General features: G+C 38.0%; 1 protein-coding gene across 2 annotated transcripts in view; it reads right to left on the reverse strand.

The window, feature by feature from the left end:
* The window catches only part of C2CD3 (C2 calcium dependent domain containing 3), a 155,454-nt gene that overhangs the window by 115,642 nt on the left and 19,642 nt on the right, over positions 1-20,170 (reverse strand). For both annotated transcript variants that reach the window (XM_025358290.1, XM_025358291.1), the window contains exons 4-5: positions 5,821-6,044; positions 4,917-5,164 (exon numbers count right to left, since the gene is read on the reverse strand). In XM_025358290.1, the coding sequence (XP_025214075.1) occupies positions 4,917-5,164; positions 5,821-6,044 (472 nt within the window). The remainder of the gene's footprint in view (positions 1-4,916; positions 5,165-5,820; positions 6,045-20,170) is intronic.

Below are 20,170 nucleotides of genomic sequence, written 5' to 3' on the forward strand. Positions count from 1 at the left end.
ATATTTTAACAGGTATTACTCATTTAATCCTCCCAATAGTCCTCTGAGATATGTACTACAACTTCTTTTGTTTTCCAGATAAAAAACTGAGGCAGACATAACAAAGGATGAGTTCATGTCTTTTGTAGGGACATGGATGAAGCTGGAAACCATCATTCTCAGCAAACTATCGCAAGGACCAAAAGCCAAACACCGCATGTTCTCACTCATAGGTGGGAATTGAACAATGAGAACACTTGGACACAGGAAGGGGAACATCACACATCGGGGCCTGTCGTGGGGTGGGGGGAGGGGGGAGGGATAGCATTAGGAGATATACCTAATGTAAATGACAAGTTAATGGGTGTAGCACACCAACATGGCACATGTATACATATGTAACAAACCTGCACGTTGTGCACATGTACCCTAGAACTTAAAATATAAAAAAAGAAAAAAATATTGAGGCAGAGAGTAGGTAACTTGGCCAAGTTGCACACATAATACGTCTATAACCAGATGATTCCACATCCTATGCTTTTAACTGCTATACTATCTATGATCCTACTTAGTTCTTAGGTTTCTTTTTAAAAGCTGAGTGCTAGCCGGGCAGGGCAGCATGTGCCCATGGTCCCAGTGACTTGGGAGGCTGAGGCAGGAGGATTGCTTGAGTCAGGAAGACTGCTTGAGTCCACGAGTTTGAAGGGATAGTGTGCTATGATCACACCTATCAATAGTCACAGTGTTCCAGCCTGGGCAACATAGTAAGACCCTGTTTCTAAATAAAAACAAATACAGTAAAAAAGCTCAGGCCCAATAGTATTATTCCAACAGATACAGGAGGTCTTATTATTTTCTTGAGGTTCCACAGGCACTTAGAAAGTGCCTAACTCCTAGTCTAATTTTATAATTTCTAAAAATAAAATATGATGGTTAGGCCAAGAAAAAAAACAAGTCAAAAATATCCATAGTCTTATTCATTATTTACAAATTTTTAGAGACAGGGTCTTGCTCTGTTGCCCTAGCTGAAATGCAGTGGTACAATCATAGTTCACTAAAGCCTCGAACTTCCAGGCTCAAGCAATCCTCCCACCTCAGCCTCCCAAGTAGCTAGAACTATAGGTGCATACCACCATGCCTGGTTTGTTTTTAATTTTTTTGTACAGATGGTATCTTGCTATGTTGCCCAGGCTGGTCTTGAACTCTTGGCCTCAAGCTATCCTCCTGCCCTTGCCTCCCAAAGTCCATAAACATCAAAACATCTAATATTTGTTACTGTAAAGAAGTCAAAATATACCTTAAAAACTTAAAAAAAATCAAAAATCTTAAATATCATATGTTCAATGTATGATGTGGCAATACAACTAAACTAAAAAATAAAGATCACTCACTATGATAGACAGAATTGTAAGATGGCTACCCCAAGGTCCCCAGTGCCTCATATACTCATACCTTGTCCTAGTAATTCAAACACTTGTCTAGGTATTACTATGAAAGGATTTTGCAGATGTAATTATTTAAAACAACTTTTCTTTTTTTTTTGAGACAAGGTCTCCCTCTGTTACCCAGGCTGGAGCGCAGTAGCATGATCACGACTCACTGGAGCCTCGACCTCCCAGGCTCAAGTGATCCTCCCACCACAACCTCCCAAAGTGCTGGGATTATAGGCATGAGCTGGCTTGCTCGGACTTGCAGATATAATCAATGCTTACCTTAAGACAGGAAGATTATCTTGGTAGGCAGAACCTAATCATATTAACCTTTTAAAGTAGATTTTTCTCTGGCTGGTTAAAGGATATGTATGATAGTCAGAGACGTGAAGTAGGAGAAGAATCTAATGTATCATTGCTATTTTGAAAATGGAGAAGGACAGTATCCTGCTGTGTAGTTAGTGTTTCATAAATAATAGCTGGTTGACTGATACAGCCTTGTCCCCTCGTTTCTGGTAGTGTATTAGCACATCAAAGACCAGAAAAATCATTAGGTTGACGTATTTGTTGTGTCCCTCCCACGACCTCAGTTCTATGCTTACTAAAGTGGCCCACTTAATCTTGTGGTTGGAAGGGACCTTTGAAGATCTTATCCAGTGCAACCAGAGTCCACTTTCCCAGGGGAATTATACCAGGAACAGGAAACTCAAGACTGTATGCTCTCACTTATAAATGGGAGCTAAAAACTGGGTACTCAGGGATAAAAAGACGGCAACAATAGAAACTGGAGACCACTAGAGGGGGAGGGAAGACAGGGGCAAGGGCTGAAAAACTATTGGATGCTATGCTTAGTACCTGCGTGACAGGATCATTCATACCCCAATTCTTGGCACCATGCAATATAACCAGGTAACAAACCTGCATATATACCCTCTGAATCTAAAATAAAATTGAAAAATAAAAAAGATCTTATCCAGCTATGTACCTGATAATTTAACCCCATCTGTAAAAGTCACATCAGAAGGTTATCTAGCCCACACCTGACCATTTACAGAGATGTGGTCCCTCTCTCATTTGTGCACAAGTCAGACTGCTAAGACTGAGTCAAAATCTATCTTGTTTTATCTTTAAATCCACAGATCCTAGTAACTCTTATTGAAGAGATTGCACATTGACAGCCCATGGGTTGTGCATGGCATATTCTGCTTGGCTTGAACAGCTGGCCAGCAAAGTCTTGATTTAAAAAGCAAAAGCAAAACAAAACAAAACAGGCCTAGGTAAACAATGAAACTAGAGTCAGATGAAGCATAGGACTTTGCCTTAAAGTCTGAGACAATAATAAATGAGAGCTGCCCCCTCTGATAGCACAGGAGCTTCCTAAGTCTGAGCTTGTGTCTTCATTTTAAAATGGGGATAATACCTACCTCACATGACTTTTATAAGATTATGTATATAAAACACTTGGCATAGTAGCTAGTGCATAATTAGTGCTCAATAAGTGGCAGCTGTTTTCTCCAGGCTATCTCTTGCTGGTCCTTTTACCAGTCTGGTTACTCTCCTTAGAAGGAACACATCTCCTTTCAGAACACATGGACACAGGGAGGGGAACATCATACACCAGGGCCTGTCAGGGGGTGGGGGGCTATGGGAGAGATAGTATTAGGAGAAATACCTAATGTAGGTGATGGGCTGATGGGTGTAACAAAACTGCACATTCTGTACATGTACCCCGGAACTTAAAGTGTAATAAAAAAAAATAAAAAATAAAAGTTAAAAAAAAAAAAAGAAGGAACACCTCTCCTTTCCTTTAGATCTTTAACATTGCCTTCTTTTTTCTCTTTGCTTTTTTTTTTTTTAAGAGATGAGATCTTGCTACATTGTCCAGGCTGGACTTGAACTCCTGGGCTCAAGTGATCCTTTTACCTCAGCCTCCTGAGTAGCTTAATGTTATCTTGTTAATGAGGTCTTCCTTTGCCAACCTATGTAAAACTAACATCCCCTTCTCTCACCTTCCTGGCTTGATGTATCGCCATTGCCATGATCACCAAGTAACACATGGTTATTTATTTAGTCTATCATTTGTCTTCCAATCAATATAAAACCCATACAGCGGGAGTTTATATCTTTTTTCTTTTTAACTACTGTAGCCCTGATGCCTAGAAGAGCACCAATCATCTGGTTATGCTGAATAGATAACTGCTTATTGAGTCAACAAATATCTTTCTTAAAGTCTGGTGCCCGGGTCTACACAAATGAGCTGACAAGTGCTGAGTACAGTGGGTTCATTTTCCTTCTTGTTAACGCAGTCTTTGCATTAAAGACTAAAATTAATAGTTTATAATCTTGGAGTATACATACATACATATATATATATATATTTAAATATATATATTTTTTCTTTTTTTTTTTTTTGAGACAGAGTCTTGCTCTGTTGCCCAGGCTGGAGTGCAGTGGTGTGATTGTGGGTCACAAGAACCTCTGCCTCCTGGGTTCAAGTGATTTTCCTGCCTCAGCCTCTCGAGTAGCTGGGACTATAGGCGCCTACTATCACACCTGGCTAAGTTTTGTATTTTTAGTAGAGACAGGGTTTCACCATGTTGGCCAGGCTAGTTTCGAACTCCTGACTTCAAGTGATCTGCCCGCCTCAGCCTCCGAAAGTGTTGGGATTATAGGCGTGAGCCAACGCACCCGGCCTGTATATTTTTTAGAGTAGGGAATCTAAGACATTTCAGTTGAAAAAATATAAACAAAATGTTTTTGTTCTTTTACAAAATGTGCTTAATTATGTAACCAAATAGTTCTGATGCTACAGATATTTTAATTTTGGAAATTTTACTTGTAGGGATGTAGACAAATTCCTGTTATGATCTTGAGGTCAAAGAGATACATGGTTGAACATTACAGTGTAATGTTAAGTCAATTGCTTTTATTATACCACTCCTTAACATGAGGTAATCTAATTCTGTTCCTGTTTGCTTTTTTATTTCTGTCTAAGCCCTTATAAGGGTAAACTGTCTCCTTTCTTCTTCTATTTGGCCACAAGTCATTATTTAATTCCCAGGATGAAGATTAGCAGTTGTATACTGAATGTTCTCACTAAGACTAAGAGTTTTCAGAATGTGAAATGGATTTGGTACTAGTCTCCATACAGTGGGATAAATAAATGCTGATGATGAGACAAAAACCTTACTTGCCTTGAATTATTTTGGACAAAATAAGGACTAACCCTTTTCTATGATAAAGGTTTTCCCTTCATATCCAATTCCTTTTAAATGATTCCTTTCCCAAACCTGCAATTTTATGCACCGAGTAATTATTTAAAAATACCCTGGTGGTTTAATACGGCTGTCTTTAAATGGTGCAAGATGCTGGACTCTAGCAAGACTGCCTGTTTTTATTTGACTTAGTTCAAACAAGAGTCTTGGTTCTCTTTGTAGGCTGGCTAACAAGTAGAGCAATCCCAATAAACGTAGTTTAGTCTGACTTAGTTCACAAATAAATACATACCTGAAAGAAGATCCTTGGTAGGGGGGTTGTTTGAAGAAAGAATGCATGAGTCACTGTGACTCTTGGCAACTGTTCTAATTTGAGGCTGGAATTCAGAACTGTTCAGAAGGGACATCTGCTTCCGTGGAGCTCTGCCTTTCAGAGTTACAGACTCTAAACTCTGTCCTGAATTAAGATGGTGCTGTAGTCCAAAGGAAGAATCCTTTATTGTATCAGGGTTCTCTGCAAAGTATACATGGTCTTTTCCCCTGTTTTTTTTTTTAAAAAAGGAGAACATCAGCAATATATAATCTATTATGGTAACATTCTATTTTGTCAGAGACAGAAAGTAGACCAGCGGTTTTGGCAAGGTAGTTTGGACCTCAAAAGGGGTGATTTATTTGCAATGCAACTTTGTAAATCTCTTTTTCATCTCCCAAATTATAGAAGTAACAGATGCTTTACCTACAGTTAGGGAGTCATAGCTTAAGCGAGACAATAAAATGAAGAGCTCAGCAGAGCCTGACACAAAGCAAATGCTTCATAAATAATTACTTAAAATAAAAACCTGATTCTTATTCCATTCTGTGTCACAGAATAGCTCCCTTTCCCTCTTTTCCCTCATGAACATCTGTCCTGCATCTGGATATCATTTTGTCATTTATTTGTATGTTGGCTTCATTGTGAGTGGCTTCATTGTGAGATTGTGAGTAGTCCTCGAAAACAGAAATTATGTCTTACTTATTTCTAGGCCCAGCACCTAGTATCAAACCAGGACCAGAGCGAGGGCTTCACAGTTATCGGCTAAATGAGGACTGTGCCTCTCTCTGCTGTTAATCTTTTACTCAACCATAAATGAAAGACAGAAATCACAAGTACAGTGGAGTTAACTGACAGATTGACTGGTATTAGGTGTGGTAATTACCTCGGAGTGGTTGATATACTGCTGTTGGCTCCTAACTCTTTTCCATCAATTTTGATGGTATGTATGTCACGAGGCCTTGATGGAACCTGAAACTGGGTACTGCTGGGTTCAGTATTCTCTCTGAATCCCTGCTTAGATAAAAGCACATTTTCTGTCATGTCAGTGGTAGGAAGTGGATGGTAGCTGTCGTAAGTTTCTGACAGAGGCTCCAGAGCAAGTGAGACCTAAGAGAGACATGTAGTATACGAGAAATTTTCTTCAGCATTAATTAACTAATTTTAAGACTCCCCTGCTTAATATTAATTAATGTCCCCCATTCCTTACAAGATTAATGTCCCCCATTAATTATCTAAATTCCTGCCTACCTCAGAAGCTTCATCTCTTACTAAGCTTCCTTCCTTCATCCCTCTGTTCCAATAGACCAATTACTTATGATTCTCTAAATGTACCTTATATTTCATTGTTTTATGCCTTTGTACATACAATTTTCCCCAGTATTCCTTCTTTATGTCTAAGTAGAGATGCCATGTCCACTGCCTTCTTCATGTTTCTACTTACTCTGTATCTCTCCATTAGTATAATCACCATTTACTGAACCTTTTACTACAGGCCAGGAACTGTGCTAAATTCCTCATATAGAGAAGCTAATGTGATTATATAACGCCATCAGGAAAGTATATTACCTTAATTCGAAGATTTTTTTTTTTTAAGCAAAGATTTAGAGAAGGTACTTGTAACCTTTCGTTCATCATCCTGATTAGATTATGCATTCCTTGAAGGCACTGGCTATCTTCTTCATTTTTCTGTCGACTAATTAGCAGAGTGCCTATATACATAGTATGCAAGTCTAATATGCCTAATAATGCCTAATGGTCTGATGAATAAAAGAAGGACATAACATTTTCTGCATTTTTATTATTGGTTGCTTGGGAAAAATAAGGTCTAGTTCTATGCTGGAGATGAAGAGGGGTGAGGAGGGAGGACAACTAAGATGCAAAGGTAATTACTTTAAGTTTCCTTATCATTTCCTTCCTGTGAGTTCAAGTTCTTTGTGAAAAGGCTTTCTAGTCCTCTGAAAAGCCCAATGGAGAAACGTCTAATGGAGGAATGAAAAGTAAAATGGAGTTTTAAAGCAAAACCTTAAGGAAGAAAGTAAAGGATATACTCCAAAAGAAAAGAATAGCAATATTGAAAGTTCAGTTTCAATGACAAAGAAAGCAGAAGGAATTGTTTAAGCAGCCAAAGACTGTCAAATAATGAATGCCCTAACACAAAAATGAAAAATTGCAGTTAGATGTTTTACGATGTCTCTGGGAAGGTCAATGAAATATTTTATCCAGAAGAACTGCCAAGGCACAAACTCAATAAAATATGCCTGGGTCTTGATGAGAATTCTGTTCATGAACCATAACATAAAGTCCTTCAAGTCTATTCATCACGAAGATCTTTGTACAAAGACAAATGACAGCAATGCAGCAGGACGAATACTCTGTGCAGTGATCACTGTAACAGCATCACATAAAATTCTGGTTGCTCAAACATAAATGTCAGGAAGTGTTCCCTTACCATTCATCACTTGCCAAAAACTGCCTCTGCATTCTAGAAACAAAGGAGACACTGAGGATAAAGGTAGTGTTCCTGGCCTTAACAATGAGCTGCTACTGGCCACAGAGTTTGCTTTAACTCATTGGCCTGTACTACCATTGGACCTTGAATAAAGAGTCAGAGAAAATCCAGGCACTTGCCACGCTCATCTTACAATCAAAACACAGGGGCCTAACTTCTTTGTTCAGTTAAACAAATAATTGTTGATACCAGCTCTGTTCCAGGCTCTGTGCTACCTCCCTGAGGAAAAGAGAGGACTAAAACATGGACTTACAACTGTAATCCCAGCCCGTTGGGAGGCAGGGGTAGGAGGATTGCTTGAGCCCAGGAGTTTGAGACTGGCCTGGGCAATATAGTGAGACCCTGTCACTACAAAAAATTAAAAAAAAAAAATTAGCTGCGCATAGTGGCATGTACCTTGAAGTCCTAGCTACTTGCTAGGCTGAGGCAGGAGGATTGCTCGAGCCCCGGAGATAGAGGCTGCAGTGAGCTATGATTGTGCCACTGTACTACAGCCTGGGCAACAGAGCAAGACTCTGTCTCAAAACAATAACCCCCTCCTCCTCCACAAACAAACCTTCTGCCTCAGAGGATCATAGTATTTTGTAGGGGAAGTTAAAAAAAAAAAGTAATTTTTCCACTTCTCTATCGGCCAGGAAGGGCGGTGGTGACATACCTATCAAGTACAACGACCATGGCTTCTGTGCTTTGACAAAACCTTAGATATGTGGCCTTATGGCCAAGTGCCTGAAATTTCATGTTGTTGGAACATTCGCTGTATCCCTGGGGGTTGCAGATCTCTCTCTGTTTGCTGTGGCTAAACCAAGAAAGAAGGCACACACAGATTTCTTCAGAAATTATGATTCCATCAAAGATTTTGAGGAGATGAAGAAGACTGGTATCTTTCGGAATACAAAGTGATTTTGAAATATAAAGAATTTCTTTGGGCTAAATTATGCAGAAGTTTGTCACTGACTTGTGTTCCTGAACTATGAAACATGAATATGTGGGCTAAGAAAGAGTTTCTACTGATAAATAAACAATTAACAAAAAAGTAATTTTAATATAAAATAGTAAGTTTTAAGATAAGGAAGTGTACTAGGTGGTATGGGAATGCTAAGAAGGGGTCTGAGGCTGGGGAAAAGGTGAGGAAGGAGTGCCATGGATGATTTCCAGGAATGAAATACAAATGTTTGAGCTTAGAATCTTAAATCTGAATGAGGCAGAAAACGCTGAGGGGGATGGAAGTAGAACATCAGAAGCAGAGGGAAAAGTATTGGTCAAACTTTGGAGGTATAAAACAGAAGAATGTTCTGTCAATTCCTAGCAGTCCAAGAGACCATCTACTCTAACCCTCCGGTTGTATTTAGCTCCCAGATCTTCATTCCTGTCCACCTCAATCATTCGCCTCCCCAGTCATGATTCATCTTGGTGCTTACTCCTCTGCCAATCCCTTGAGTCCTGTTAGAATTTATATTTTATACAAATTACCACTTTAATGAAACATTTCTTTCTTTAAATGTCCCCATTTCCTCAAAGTCTCTTCCAATAGAAAACACCTACACTTGCCAGGCTAAAGGAAGTTAACTTTTGCCTTTCTGGTGCTAACTCTAGACCATCATTCTGTCACTTAAATATATCACCCCTCTTCCAAAGCCCACGCCATCCACATATACCATGAATGTACCACATGCTTCTCACATCCATAAGAGAACAACTTTTTTTATTTTGTATTTTTTTGTATTTTTTATTTCATTTGCTTATATTATTGAGTGATACATGCACATAGCTTAATGAAATGTCATTTACTCCAAAGAAGAATTTTTTTTTTTTTTATTATACTTTAAGTTCTAGGGTACATGTGCACAACGTGCAGGTTTGTTACATATGTATACTTGTGCCATGTTGCTGTGCTGCACCCATCAACTCGTCATTTACATCAGGTATAACTCCCAATGCCATCCCTCCCCCGGCCCACTCCCCATAATAGGCCCTGGTGTGTGATGTTCCCCTTCCAGAGTCCAAGTGATCTCATTGTTCAATTCCCACCTATGAGTGAGAACATGCGGTGTTTGGTTTTCTGTTCTTGTGATAGTTTGCTAAGAATGATGGTTTCCAGCTGCATCCATGTCCCTACAAAGGACACAAACTCATCCTTTTTTATGGCTGCATAGTATTCCATGGTGTATATGTGTCACATTTTCTTAATCCAGTCTGTCACTGATGGACATTTGGGTTGATTCCAAGTCTTTGCTATTGTGAATAGTGCCGCAATAAACATATGTGTGCATGTGTCTTTATAGCAGCATGATTTATAATCCTTTGGGTATACACCCAGTAATGCGAGGGCTGGGTCATATGGTATTTCTAGTTCTAGATCCTTGAAGAATCGCCATACTGTTTTCCACAATGGTTGAACCAGTTTACAATCCCACCAACAGTGTAAAAGTGTTCCTATTTCTCCACATTCTTTCCAGCACCTGTTGTTTCCTGACTTTTTAATGATCGCAATTCTAACTGGTGTGAGATGGCATCTCATTGTGGTTTTGATTTGCATTTCTCTGATGGCAAGTGATGATGAGCATTTTTTCATGTGCCTGTTGGCTGTATGCATGTCTTCTTTTGAGAAATGTCTGTTCATATCCTTTCCCCCTTTTTGATGGGGTTGTTTTTTTCTCGTAAATTTGTTTGAGTTCTTTGTAGGTTCTGGATATTAGCCCTTTGTCAGATGGGTAGATTGCAAAAATTTTCTCCCATTCTGTAGGTTGCCTGTTCACTCTGATGGTAGTTTCTTTTGCTGTGCAGAAGCTCTTTAGTTTAATTAGATACCATTTGTCAATTTTGGCTTTTGTTGCCATTGCTTTTGGTGTTTTAGACATAAAGTCCTTGCCCATGCCCGTGTCCTGGATGGTATCACCCAGGTTTTCTTCTAGGGTTTTTATGGTTTTAGGTCTAACATTTAAGTCTCTAATCCATCTTGAATTAATTTTCGTATAAAGAGTAAGGAAAGGATCCAGTTTCAGCTTTCTACTTATGGCTAGCCAATTTTCCCAGCACCATTTATTAAATAGGGAATCCTTTCCCCATTTCTTGTTTTTGTCAGGTTTGTCAAAGATCAGATGGCTGTAGATGTGTGGTATTATTTCTGAGGGCTCTGTTCTGTTCCATTGGTCTATATGTCTGTTTTGGTACCAGTACCATGCTGTTTTGGTTACTCTAGGCTTGTAGTATAGTTTGAAGTCAGGTAGCGTGATGCCTCCAGCTTTGTTCTTTTGACTTAGGATTGTCTTGGCAATGTGGGCTCTTTTTTGGTTCCATATGAACTTTAAAGCAGTTTTTTCCAATTCTGTGAAGAAATTCATTGGTAGCTTGATGGGAATGGCATGGAATCTATAAATTACCTTGGGCAGTATGGCCATTTTCACGACATTGATTCTTCCTATCCATGAGCATGGTATGTTCTTCCATTTGTTTGTGTCCTCTTTTATTTCACTGAGTGGTGGTTTGTAGTTCTCCTTGAAGAGGTCCTTTACATCCCTTGTAAGTTGGATTCCTAGGTATTTTATTCTCTTTGAAGCAATTGTGAGTGGAAGTTCATTCATGATTTGGCTCTCTGTTTGTCTGTTACTGGTGTATAAGAATGCTTGTGATTTTTGCACATTAATTTTGTATCCTGAGACTTTGCTGAAGTTGCTTATCAGCTTAAGGAGATTTTGGGCTGAGACGATGGGGTTTTCTAAATATACAATCATGTCATCTGCAAACAGGGACAATTTGACTTCTTCTTTTCCTAACTGAATACCCTTTATTTTTTCATAAGAGAACAACCTTAAGGACACTCATCAGTCTTCCAGCAATGACTCAAGGTTCGCTTTAACAATAAGTTGCCTGCAATTATCTACTATATCTACAACATCTATCAGTATCAGAGAGAGCAAATTAGTAAGTATAATTTTCAGAATCATGTTGGTCAATGCAGCATTTTTTAAAAAGCCAACTATTTAACAATGTTTATTTATTTATTTTTTTAATTTAGAGGCAGGGTCTTGCTCTGTCACCCAGGCTGGACTGTAGTTGTGTGATCATAGGTCACTGTAACCTTGAACTCCTGGGCTCAAGTGATCCTCTTTTCTCAGCCTCCAAAGTAGCTGGGATTACTGGTGTGCACCATCAACCACATCAGGCTAATTTTATTTATTTTATATATATTTTATATATTTATATTTTATATATTTTAGGGGTCGGTCTTGCTCTGTTTCCCAGTCTCAAACTGCTGACCTTAAGTGATTCTCCCACGTCAGCTTCCTAAGTAGCTGAGATTATGGGCACATGCCACCATGCCTGGCTCAATTTGCTAAAATTGTGTTGAAAAATTTTAAGGCTAGGTTCATTAAGGATATTGTTCTATACTTTTCTTATATTGCTCTCTGGTTTTGGTATTAAGGTGGTGCAGGCTTTAAAATAAGTGTTTTCTCCTTTTCTATTTTCTGGAAGAGACTGTGTTATTGGTGTTATTTCTTCTTTATGGTTGGAAGAATTGGCCAGTAAAGTGATCTGGGCCTGGAGATTTCTTTTTCAGAAGGTTTTAAGCTAAAAATTAAATTTAAAAATAATTATTGCTTTATTCAGGTTATCTGTTTGATCTTGAGTGAGTTTTGGTAGTTTACAGTTTTCAAATAATTGGCTCATTTCATCTAAATTGTCAAATTTATATGTGGAGAGTTGTTCATAGTATTTCCTTAATATCTATGGGTGCTATAGGCTGCTGTCTTTCTTACAGTAGAATCAAAAGGAAAGTGAAATATTTGTGTTCGTGAAAGAGGACAAGAGACTTATGAATTTCAAAACAAATGAAAGAAAAAAGCATATTTCTTTGTGGAAGAGAATGTGAAAGTTGATTATACAAATTGGGTCCTTCTTGTCACATCCAACTAAATCAGTTGAGGGCCCAGGGGAAAAAAAGCACTCGGGGTATATAGATTGCTCCAAGAATGCAATTCTCTGCAAGCCTGGCTGCAGAAATGGCCTGCTATTACTCTCAGACCAGTTTCACCTGCCAATGAGAGGGTCACTCATCAAAAAGAGCTTGCCAGCTCCCCAAAGCTTCTCTAGTGCCAATAAGTTTTTTTGGAACACAATATGTACAGTTTTTCTTTTTTAAAAAAATGTTTAATTTTTATTTTAGGTTCAGGGGTACATGTGCAGATTTGTTATACAGGTAAACTCATGACTTGGGGGTCTGGTGTACAGATTATTTCATTACCCAGGTACTAGGCACAGTACCTGACAGGTTTTTTGTTCTGAACCTCTCCACCTTCCCACTCTCCTCCTTCAAGTAGGTCCCAGTGTCTACTGTTCCTCTATTTCTGTTAATCTGTTCTCATTATTTAGCTCCCACTTGTGAGAATATGTGGTGCTTGGTTTTCTGTTCCTGAGTTAGTTTGCTAAGGATAATGGCCTCCAGTTCTATCCATGTCCTGCAAAGGACATGATCTCATTCTTTTTCATGGTTGCATGGTTTTCCATAGTGTGTATGTACCACATTTTCTTAATGGTCTACCATTGATGGGCACTCAGCTTGATTCTATGTTTTTGCTATTGTGAATAGTGCTGCAATGAACATAACATGTGCACGTGTCTTTGTGATAGAACAACTTATAGTCCTTTGGGTATGTACCCAAAAAGTATAATTATGTAAAGTTATAATTATTTTTTAAATTTAATTTTTAGCTTAAAACTTTCTGAAAAAGAAATCTTCAGGTCCAGATCACTTTACTGGCAAATTCTTACAATACCCAGCAGTGGGACTGCTGGGTCAAATGGTAGTTCTGTTTTTAGATCTTTGATGAATCGCCACACTGCTTTCCACAACGGTTGAACTGATTTATGTTCCCACCAGCAGTGTATAAGCATTCACTTTTCTCTGCAATCTTGTCAGCACATGTTACTTTTTGACTTTTTAATAATAGCTATTCTGACTGGTGTAAGTCATTCTCACTGTGGTTTTGATTTTTACTTCCCTAATGATTAGTGATATAGGGCATTTTTTCATATGCTTGTTGGCCACATGTATGTCTTCTTTTAAAAAGTGTCTGTTCATGTCCTTTGCCCACTTTTTAATGGGGTTGTTTTTTGCTTGTACATTTTTTTAAGTTCCTTATAGGTTCTGGATGTTAGACCTTTGTCAGATGTATAGTTTGGAAATATTTTCTCCTATTCTGTAGGTTGCCTCTGTTGATAGTTTCTTTTGCTGTGCAGAAGCGCTTTAGTTTAATTGTCCCAGTTATTTTTGCTTTTGTTGCAATTACTTTTGTTTTCATCATGAAATCTTGCCAGTTCCTATGTTGAAAATGGCATTTCCTAGTTTCCAGGGTCTTCATAGTTTTAGGTTTTACATTGAGGTCTTCAGTCCATCTTGAGTTGATTTTTGTATATGGTGTAAGGGGTCCAGTTTCAATCTTCTGCACATAGCTAGCCAGATATCCCAGTACCATTTATTGAATAGGAAGTCCTTTCCCCAAAATTTTTCTTTCTAATAAAACTCCCAACCTTCTCTTTGTTCTTTGAACATACTGAAGACCATCACCTGTCTATATGTCCTGAATTGCAATTCTTGCTTCCCAAATAAAATGTTTTAAATTTGGAAATTTGTCTTTGTATTTTATTTTAACTACAACAAGAATATTTCTAATGGTAAAATACACAAACAAGATATGACTGTGTCAAAATATAGCATCAGGAAACAAACTATAGTAAGAATTATGATGGGCCTGTAGAACAGACAAATAATGAAAACTGAATAAACAGAAAGTACACATTTAAACAGGTTTTTTTTTTTTTTTTGTAAAGTAGATAATGAGTGGTATTCCTGTGAAATGCAGTTGCATATTAAGATAAGATTAAAAGCTTTAGGATGTCAAAGTTTCTTATCAATGGTAAAATTTATAAAAGAATGTTTTGTGAATGCAGCAGAATTTGTGTATAATAGCATGATTTGCATATATATCTCTAACCAAAATTAGTTATGCAGCATGTTAGTGGTATGGCTGCAAACTTAAAAGGTGAATTGAGTGAAAATGTTAAATGATTTGTGGTATTCTTCTTTCTAGCTGAGAACACAGATAAAAATAACTTCCCAAGAGTTGTATCCATTTAAAGTATCAATGAGAACTTTATGCAAGCAAAAAATTTTTGGATGTGATGCTCATGACACATATTATCAAGAAAATATAGTTCTCTGAACTGGAAAAAGTCTTGAAAACGTTATTAAAGACTGATGACAAAGGATGATGATCCTGAAATGGTCTTTGTTGACAATGAAGTTGTTTCAAAATCTAAATCCAAGGTGGCAACACTTTGCAAAGACAGATAACCATAAAGCTATTTACCGTCTTATTTACTTTGTCTACAAGGCTAAAAGTCAAACCACACACACACACACACACACACACGCACACACATATATAACTAACATGTGAATTAAATAAATTCCTGCCGGGCGCGGTGGCTCACGCCTGTAATCCCAGCACTTTGGGAGGCCGAGGTGGGTGGATCACTTGAGGTCAGGAGCTCGAGACCAGCCTGGCCAACATGGTGAAACTCTGTCTATAAATACAAAAATTAGCTGGGCGTGGTGACAGACGCCTGCAATCCCAGCTACTTGGGAGGCTGAGGCAGGAGAATCGCTTGAACCTGGGGCGGAGGTTGCAGTGAGCCAAGATCATGCCACTGCGCTCCAGCCTGGGTGACAGAGCGAGACTCTGTCTCAAATAAATAAATAAATAAATAAAATAAAAATAAATAAATAATAAAATAAAATAAATAAATTCCTTTGGTCAATATTTTGTTTGATAACTGGAAAGCAGGCCAGGCACAGTGGTTCACATATATAATCCCAGATTAGTGTATAATCCTGTATAATCCCAGATTTGTTTGTATATAATCCCAGCACTTTGAGAGGCTGAGGCAGGAGGATCACTTAAGCCCAGAGTTCAAGACCAGCTTGGGCAACATCTCAAGGCCTTGTCTCTACAAAAAAATACAAAAATTAGTCAGGTGTCATGGTGTGCACCTGTAGTCCCAGCTACTAGACTAAGGCTGTGGTGGGAGGATCACTTGAGCCTAGGAGGTCAAGGCTACAGTGAGTCACGATCTAACCACTGCACTCCAGCTTGGGCGACAAAGCAAGACCCTGTCTTAAACAACAACAACAACGATCACAACGACAACAACACCCCTGAAAAACTGGATAAGCAGTATGTAGCCTGTCATTAGTATATGGATATTGGGTGACTTAGTATAAGGTATGGTGCTAAAAAATGTTTCCGAGCTTGAGTTTAAAGAAGTCTCTTGGTTTATGTTACAGTCCAAGGAGACATCCCAGCCTCAGATCACTAGCACAGACTGGTCAAATACAGGGCCATTTTAAGTGACATTACTGCCTATGTAAAAAACCTGATGGCTTATCTGCAAGGGCATTATCAAGGAACCATATGTCATTCAATTTACTCATTACTTGATGACTGTATCTTTGGAAAGTTTTATCGGCAAGGAACTATCTGTCCTACTTTTTTGTATTTTTCCATGCTGAAACAGGATTTCCAGAAATGAAACTGATAGCATGAAATACATTCCTAAAATTGTAGAGCTGAAGACTGATATCCCAGAAAGATTTTTTTGGTTTCAAGCTTTATAAAAACTAACACTGTTCAACTTACCTTTCTCAATTTATACTGGAAGTGTAACATATAGAGGTTAATAAAATACAGTACAATATTTAGGATTAACTGTGATGTTGAAATCTTAAATTTTACAAATGTCTTAGTAGTAGTACCCTAACTATCAAAAATATTTTGCCAAGATTCTACCTTTGTTTGGAAATACTCATGTTTGTGAATGGTTACGATCTGTTATGGAACTGAATAAAAACTAAATCTTGTAATTAAATGGTTTAAAAATGAATGATGTAATGCCCATCATATACATAATACTTGGTACTAACTTAGTATAGAAGTAAAAGTATCACATTTCTAGCCAGATTAAATGAATGACTTCAAAAGAAAAAAGCTATAGTCAAGTATTCCTGTTTCCCAATTTCAAACTTTAAATAATCATATGTTCGTGTATATATATATACATACATATCTTACATAAATATACACATACATATAAGATATATGTGTGTGATATGTGTGTATATATTTATATATGTGTATATACTATGTTATATGCTTATATGATAGCATAAGTTTGATACTTTCAATACTTTTCAAAAGTCTGAATATATTTTTGGCAGTTGATTTCTTTTACGGCCAGTCTGCTTGACTCACTTATTTTTTTTGACATCTGATCTATACCAATAATGGAATACAACAAAGCTTCCTCTCTCAATCAGCTTGATTGTAATGAACTATATCTGCCTTCTTTGCAGTCCCTCACTCCCTAGTCTGACCAAACCTGATCTTTCCCTCCAGAGCAACATTGTAAAGCCACCTTTCTTCCTTCATCTTCCATTCTATCAGCTCCTTACTGGCTACACTTACCCCTCTTGTCGGGAGAGATCCCATGCTTAGTCAACTCAATACTGTCCTTGGGGACAGCAAAGCAGTAGTATAACAAGAATTCAAGCTCCATCTTTCACTGCATGTTTTTCTTTTTAAAGTATCTTAAAATTAATATAACACATGCACATTTAGATTCAAACAGTTCTATAATTTTGTTACATAAAACAAGTCCCTTACATAGACACCGTTCCTCTTTCCTCACAGGCAGCCACTTTCAACTTCTATACCTGATTCTTGTGGTATTTACCTCTACAGCTCCAAATAACCTGATAACGTTACCTTGACTTAGTTTCCAGGCATGACCTTTTGACTTCCTAATACAGGAGATAAGAATTTAGCTCTAGCCCACATCCACTTATTTCCTCCATCCTCCCAATGTGTCAATATAGTAAACACTGATTATTGATCTAACTACAATTATAGTATGAGCATGTATTCCATTTATAGCTGAACAATTAGATGTACTGATTACTTTTCCTTTCCTGCACAACATTTTCCCAAAATGCTGTCTTGTTTTCTCATTTGCTTAGTTAAAAAAATTTTTTTTTTTTTTTAGAGATCGGGTCTTGCCATGTTGCCCAGGCTGAACATGAACTCCTGGGCTCAAGTGATTCTACTGCTTCAGCTTCCTGAGTAGCTGGGACTATAGGTGCATGCTAACATTTGCTTTGTTTTTATTGTTCTTATTGTTAATTCAATTCTGAACTTTTTGCCAGTTGCTGAATTCTCCTCTTAAGATTTTCAGACACATTAGGTGTTTCGTAACTTTTTTTTTTGAGAAATCTCTCCGAGAGCCTTAGCACATACTACAATTTGGAACAGCAGCCATCTATGCCTTGTGTACAGTTGCTTCACCTCAAATCAAGGGATTCTCTTCGGCTCTCTCCTGTGTTGTATCTCTTGTTTGCAATATCCCACCTTGTCTTCTTCTTAAGTTTACTCCCTCAGTTTGGCAGAGAAAGTCCTTCAGCTGCTTTGTCAGGAAGAGTGTCGGAGAGGTACAAATTTTTGAGACTTTGTATATACAAAAACTTCATTCTACTCTCACACTAGATAGTTTGCCTAGAGAGAGAGAATTCTAGGCCATTTTCATTCAACATTCTAGAGGCATTATTGAATTGTCTTCTGGACCCTAATGTTGCTCTTGAGAAGTCTGAAGCCACTCTACTCCTTAATTCTTTGTGTGTGACTGTCTCTCGTGTTATCTGGAAGTTTATAGAATCTTGTTTTTGTTTTCAATGTTCTAAAATGTCACAATGATATTACTTGCTGAAAGTCAGCTTTCACCCACTATGTTGTACTTAATGGTCACTTTTGTAAAAAAAAAAAAAAAAATTGATATCAAGAAAAATGTTTCTGTGGATGGGTGCGGTGGCTCATGCCTGTAATCCTAGCACTTTGGGAGGTGAGGCAGGTGGATCACTTCAAGCCAGGAGTTTGAAACCAGCCTGGCCAACATAGTGAAACCCTGTCTCTACTTAAAAAAAAAAAAAAAAAAAAAAAAATTAGCTGGATGTGGTGGTACATGCCTCTAATCCCAGCTATTTGGGAGGCTGAGGCAGGAGAATCACTTGAACCCGGGAAGCAGAGGTTGCAGTGAGCTGAGATCATACCACTGCACTCCAGCCTGGGCTACAGAGTAAGGCTCTGTCTCAAAAAAAACAAAACAAAAAAACCCAATAACGAAAACAAATTTCTAAGCTTTTTACTATGAAAAATTTTAAACAAATACAAAATTAGAAAAAAATAAATAATGACTACAGGTACTTATTATCCAGTTCAACAATTATCCACATCTGGCTAATCATGTTTCATTTATACCTTCTCCAAGCCCTGCTTTGTTACTGGATTATTGTGAACCAAGTTCCAGATATCATACCATTTCTGTAAATATAGTTTTAATAATATAGGGCTCATTAACAAAAATAAACACCATACCATTATCACATTTTAAAAATTAATAACAATTCTTCAAAATTATCAAAAATTGAGTCAACATTCTAATTTCCCTGATTGTTTCAGATTTTTTACAGTTGGTTTCTATGAATCAGGATCCAAACGAATTCCACAGGAGACTTTTTCTTTCTTTCTTTCTTTTTTTTTTGAGATGGAGTCTCACTCTGTCACCCAGGCTGGAGTAGTGCAATGGCGCAATCTCTACTCACTGCAACCTCCACCTCCCGGGTTCAAGCGATTCTCCTGCCTTAGACTCCTGAGTAGCTGAGATTACAGGTGCCCACCATCATTCCCAGCTAAGTTTTGTATTTTTAGTAGAGACGGGGTTTTACTATGTTGGGCAGGCTGGTCTCGAAGTCCTGACCTGCTGATCCGCCTGTCTTGGCCTCCCAAAGTGCTGGGATTACAGGCATTAGCCACAGCGCCTGGCCCACAGGAGGCTTTTTCAATCTGGCAACTCATGTATTTAGTACTGAGAAGTCTTCCTGAATTCCTGAATTGCGTCCAACACTATTTATGTATTTATTTATTTATTTATTTTTTGAGACAGGGTCTCACTCCATCACCCAGGCTGGAGTGCAGTGGCATGATCTTGGCTCACTGCAACCTCTGCCTCCCAGGTTGGTGATACTCCTGCCTCAGCCTTCTCAGCCTCCCTAGTAGCTGGGATTACAGGCACGTGCCACCATGTTCAGCTAATTTTTGCTTTTTTAGTAGAGATGGAGTTTTGTTGTGTTGTCCAGGCTGGTCTCAAACTCCTGGCCTCAAGCGATCCAACTGCCTCGGCCTCCCAAACTGCTAGAATTACAGGCATGAGCCGCCACACCTGGCTGACAACACTCATTAAAGAGGGAAAAAAACCAAGTGCACAATATATAAAATTTACAACGTTCAGTATTCAATAAAAATTTAACAGAAGTAGGAAAACATGCCCTAAAACCACAGAACAATTAATCAATAGAAACAGACCCCAAATGATAGGTGATAAAATTGATGGGACCTTAAAACCGCTATCATATAGATGCTCCTAATGCTTAAGGATATAAAAGAAAATGTGACTGCAAAGAAAAAAGAAAATGTACATTAAAAAAGGAAATGTAGCTTTTAGAGATGAACATATTTGAAATGAAATTACGACTGATGGGGTTAGAAGCAGGTTAGATACCGTACAAGATGATTAATGAATTTGAATATAGAGTGATAGAAACTATAAAATGAAATACACA

Source organism: Theropithecus gelada, chromosome 14 (genome assembly GCF_003255815.1).
Source record: "Theropithecus gelada isolate Dixy chromosome 14, Tgel_1.0, whole genome shotgun sequence".
Classification (NCBI taxonomy): domain Eukaryota; kingdom Metazoa; phylum Chordata; class Mammalia; order Primates; family Cercopithecidae; genus Theropithecus; species Theropithecus gelada.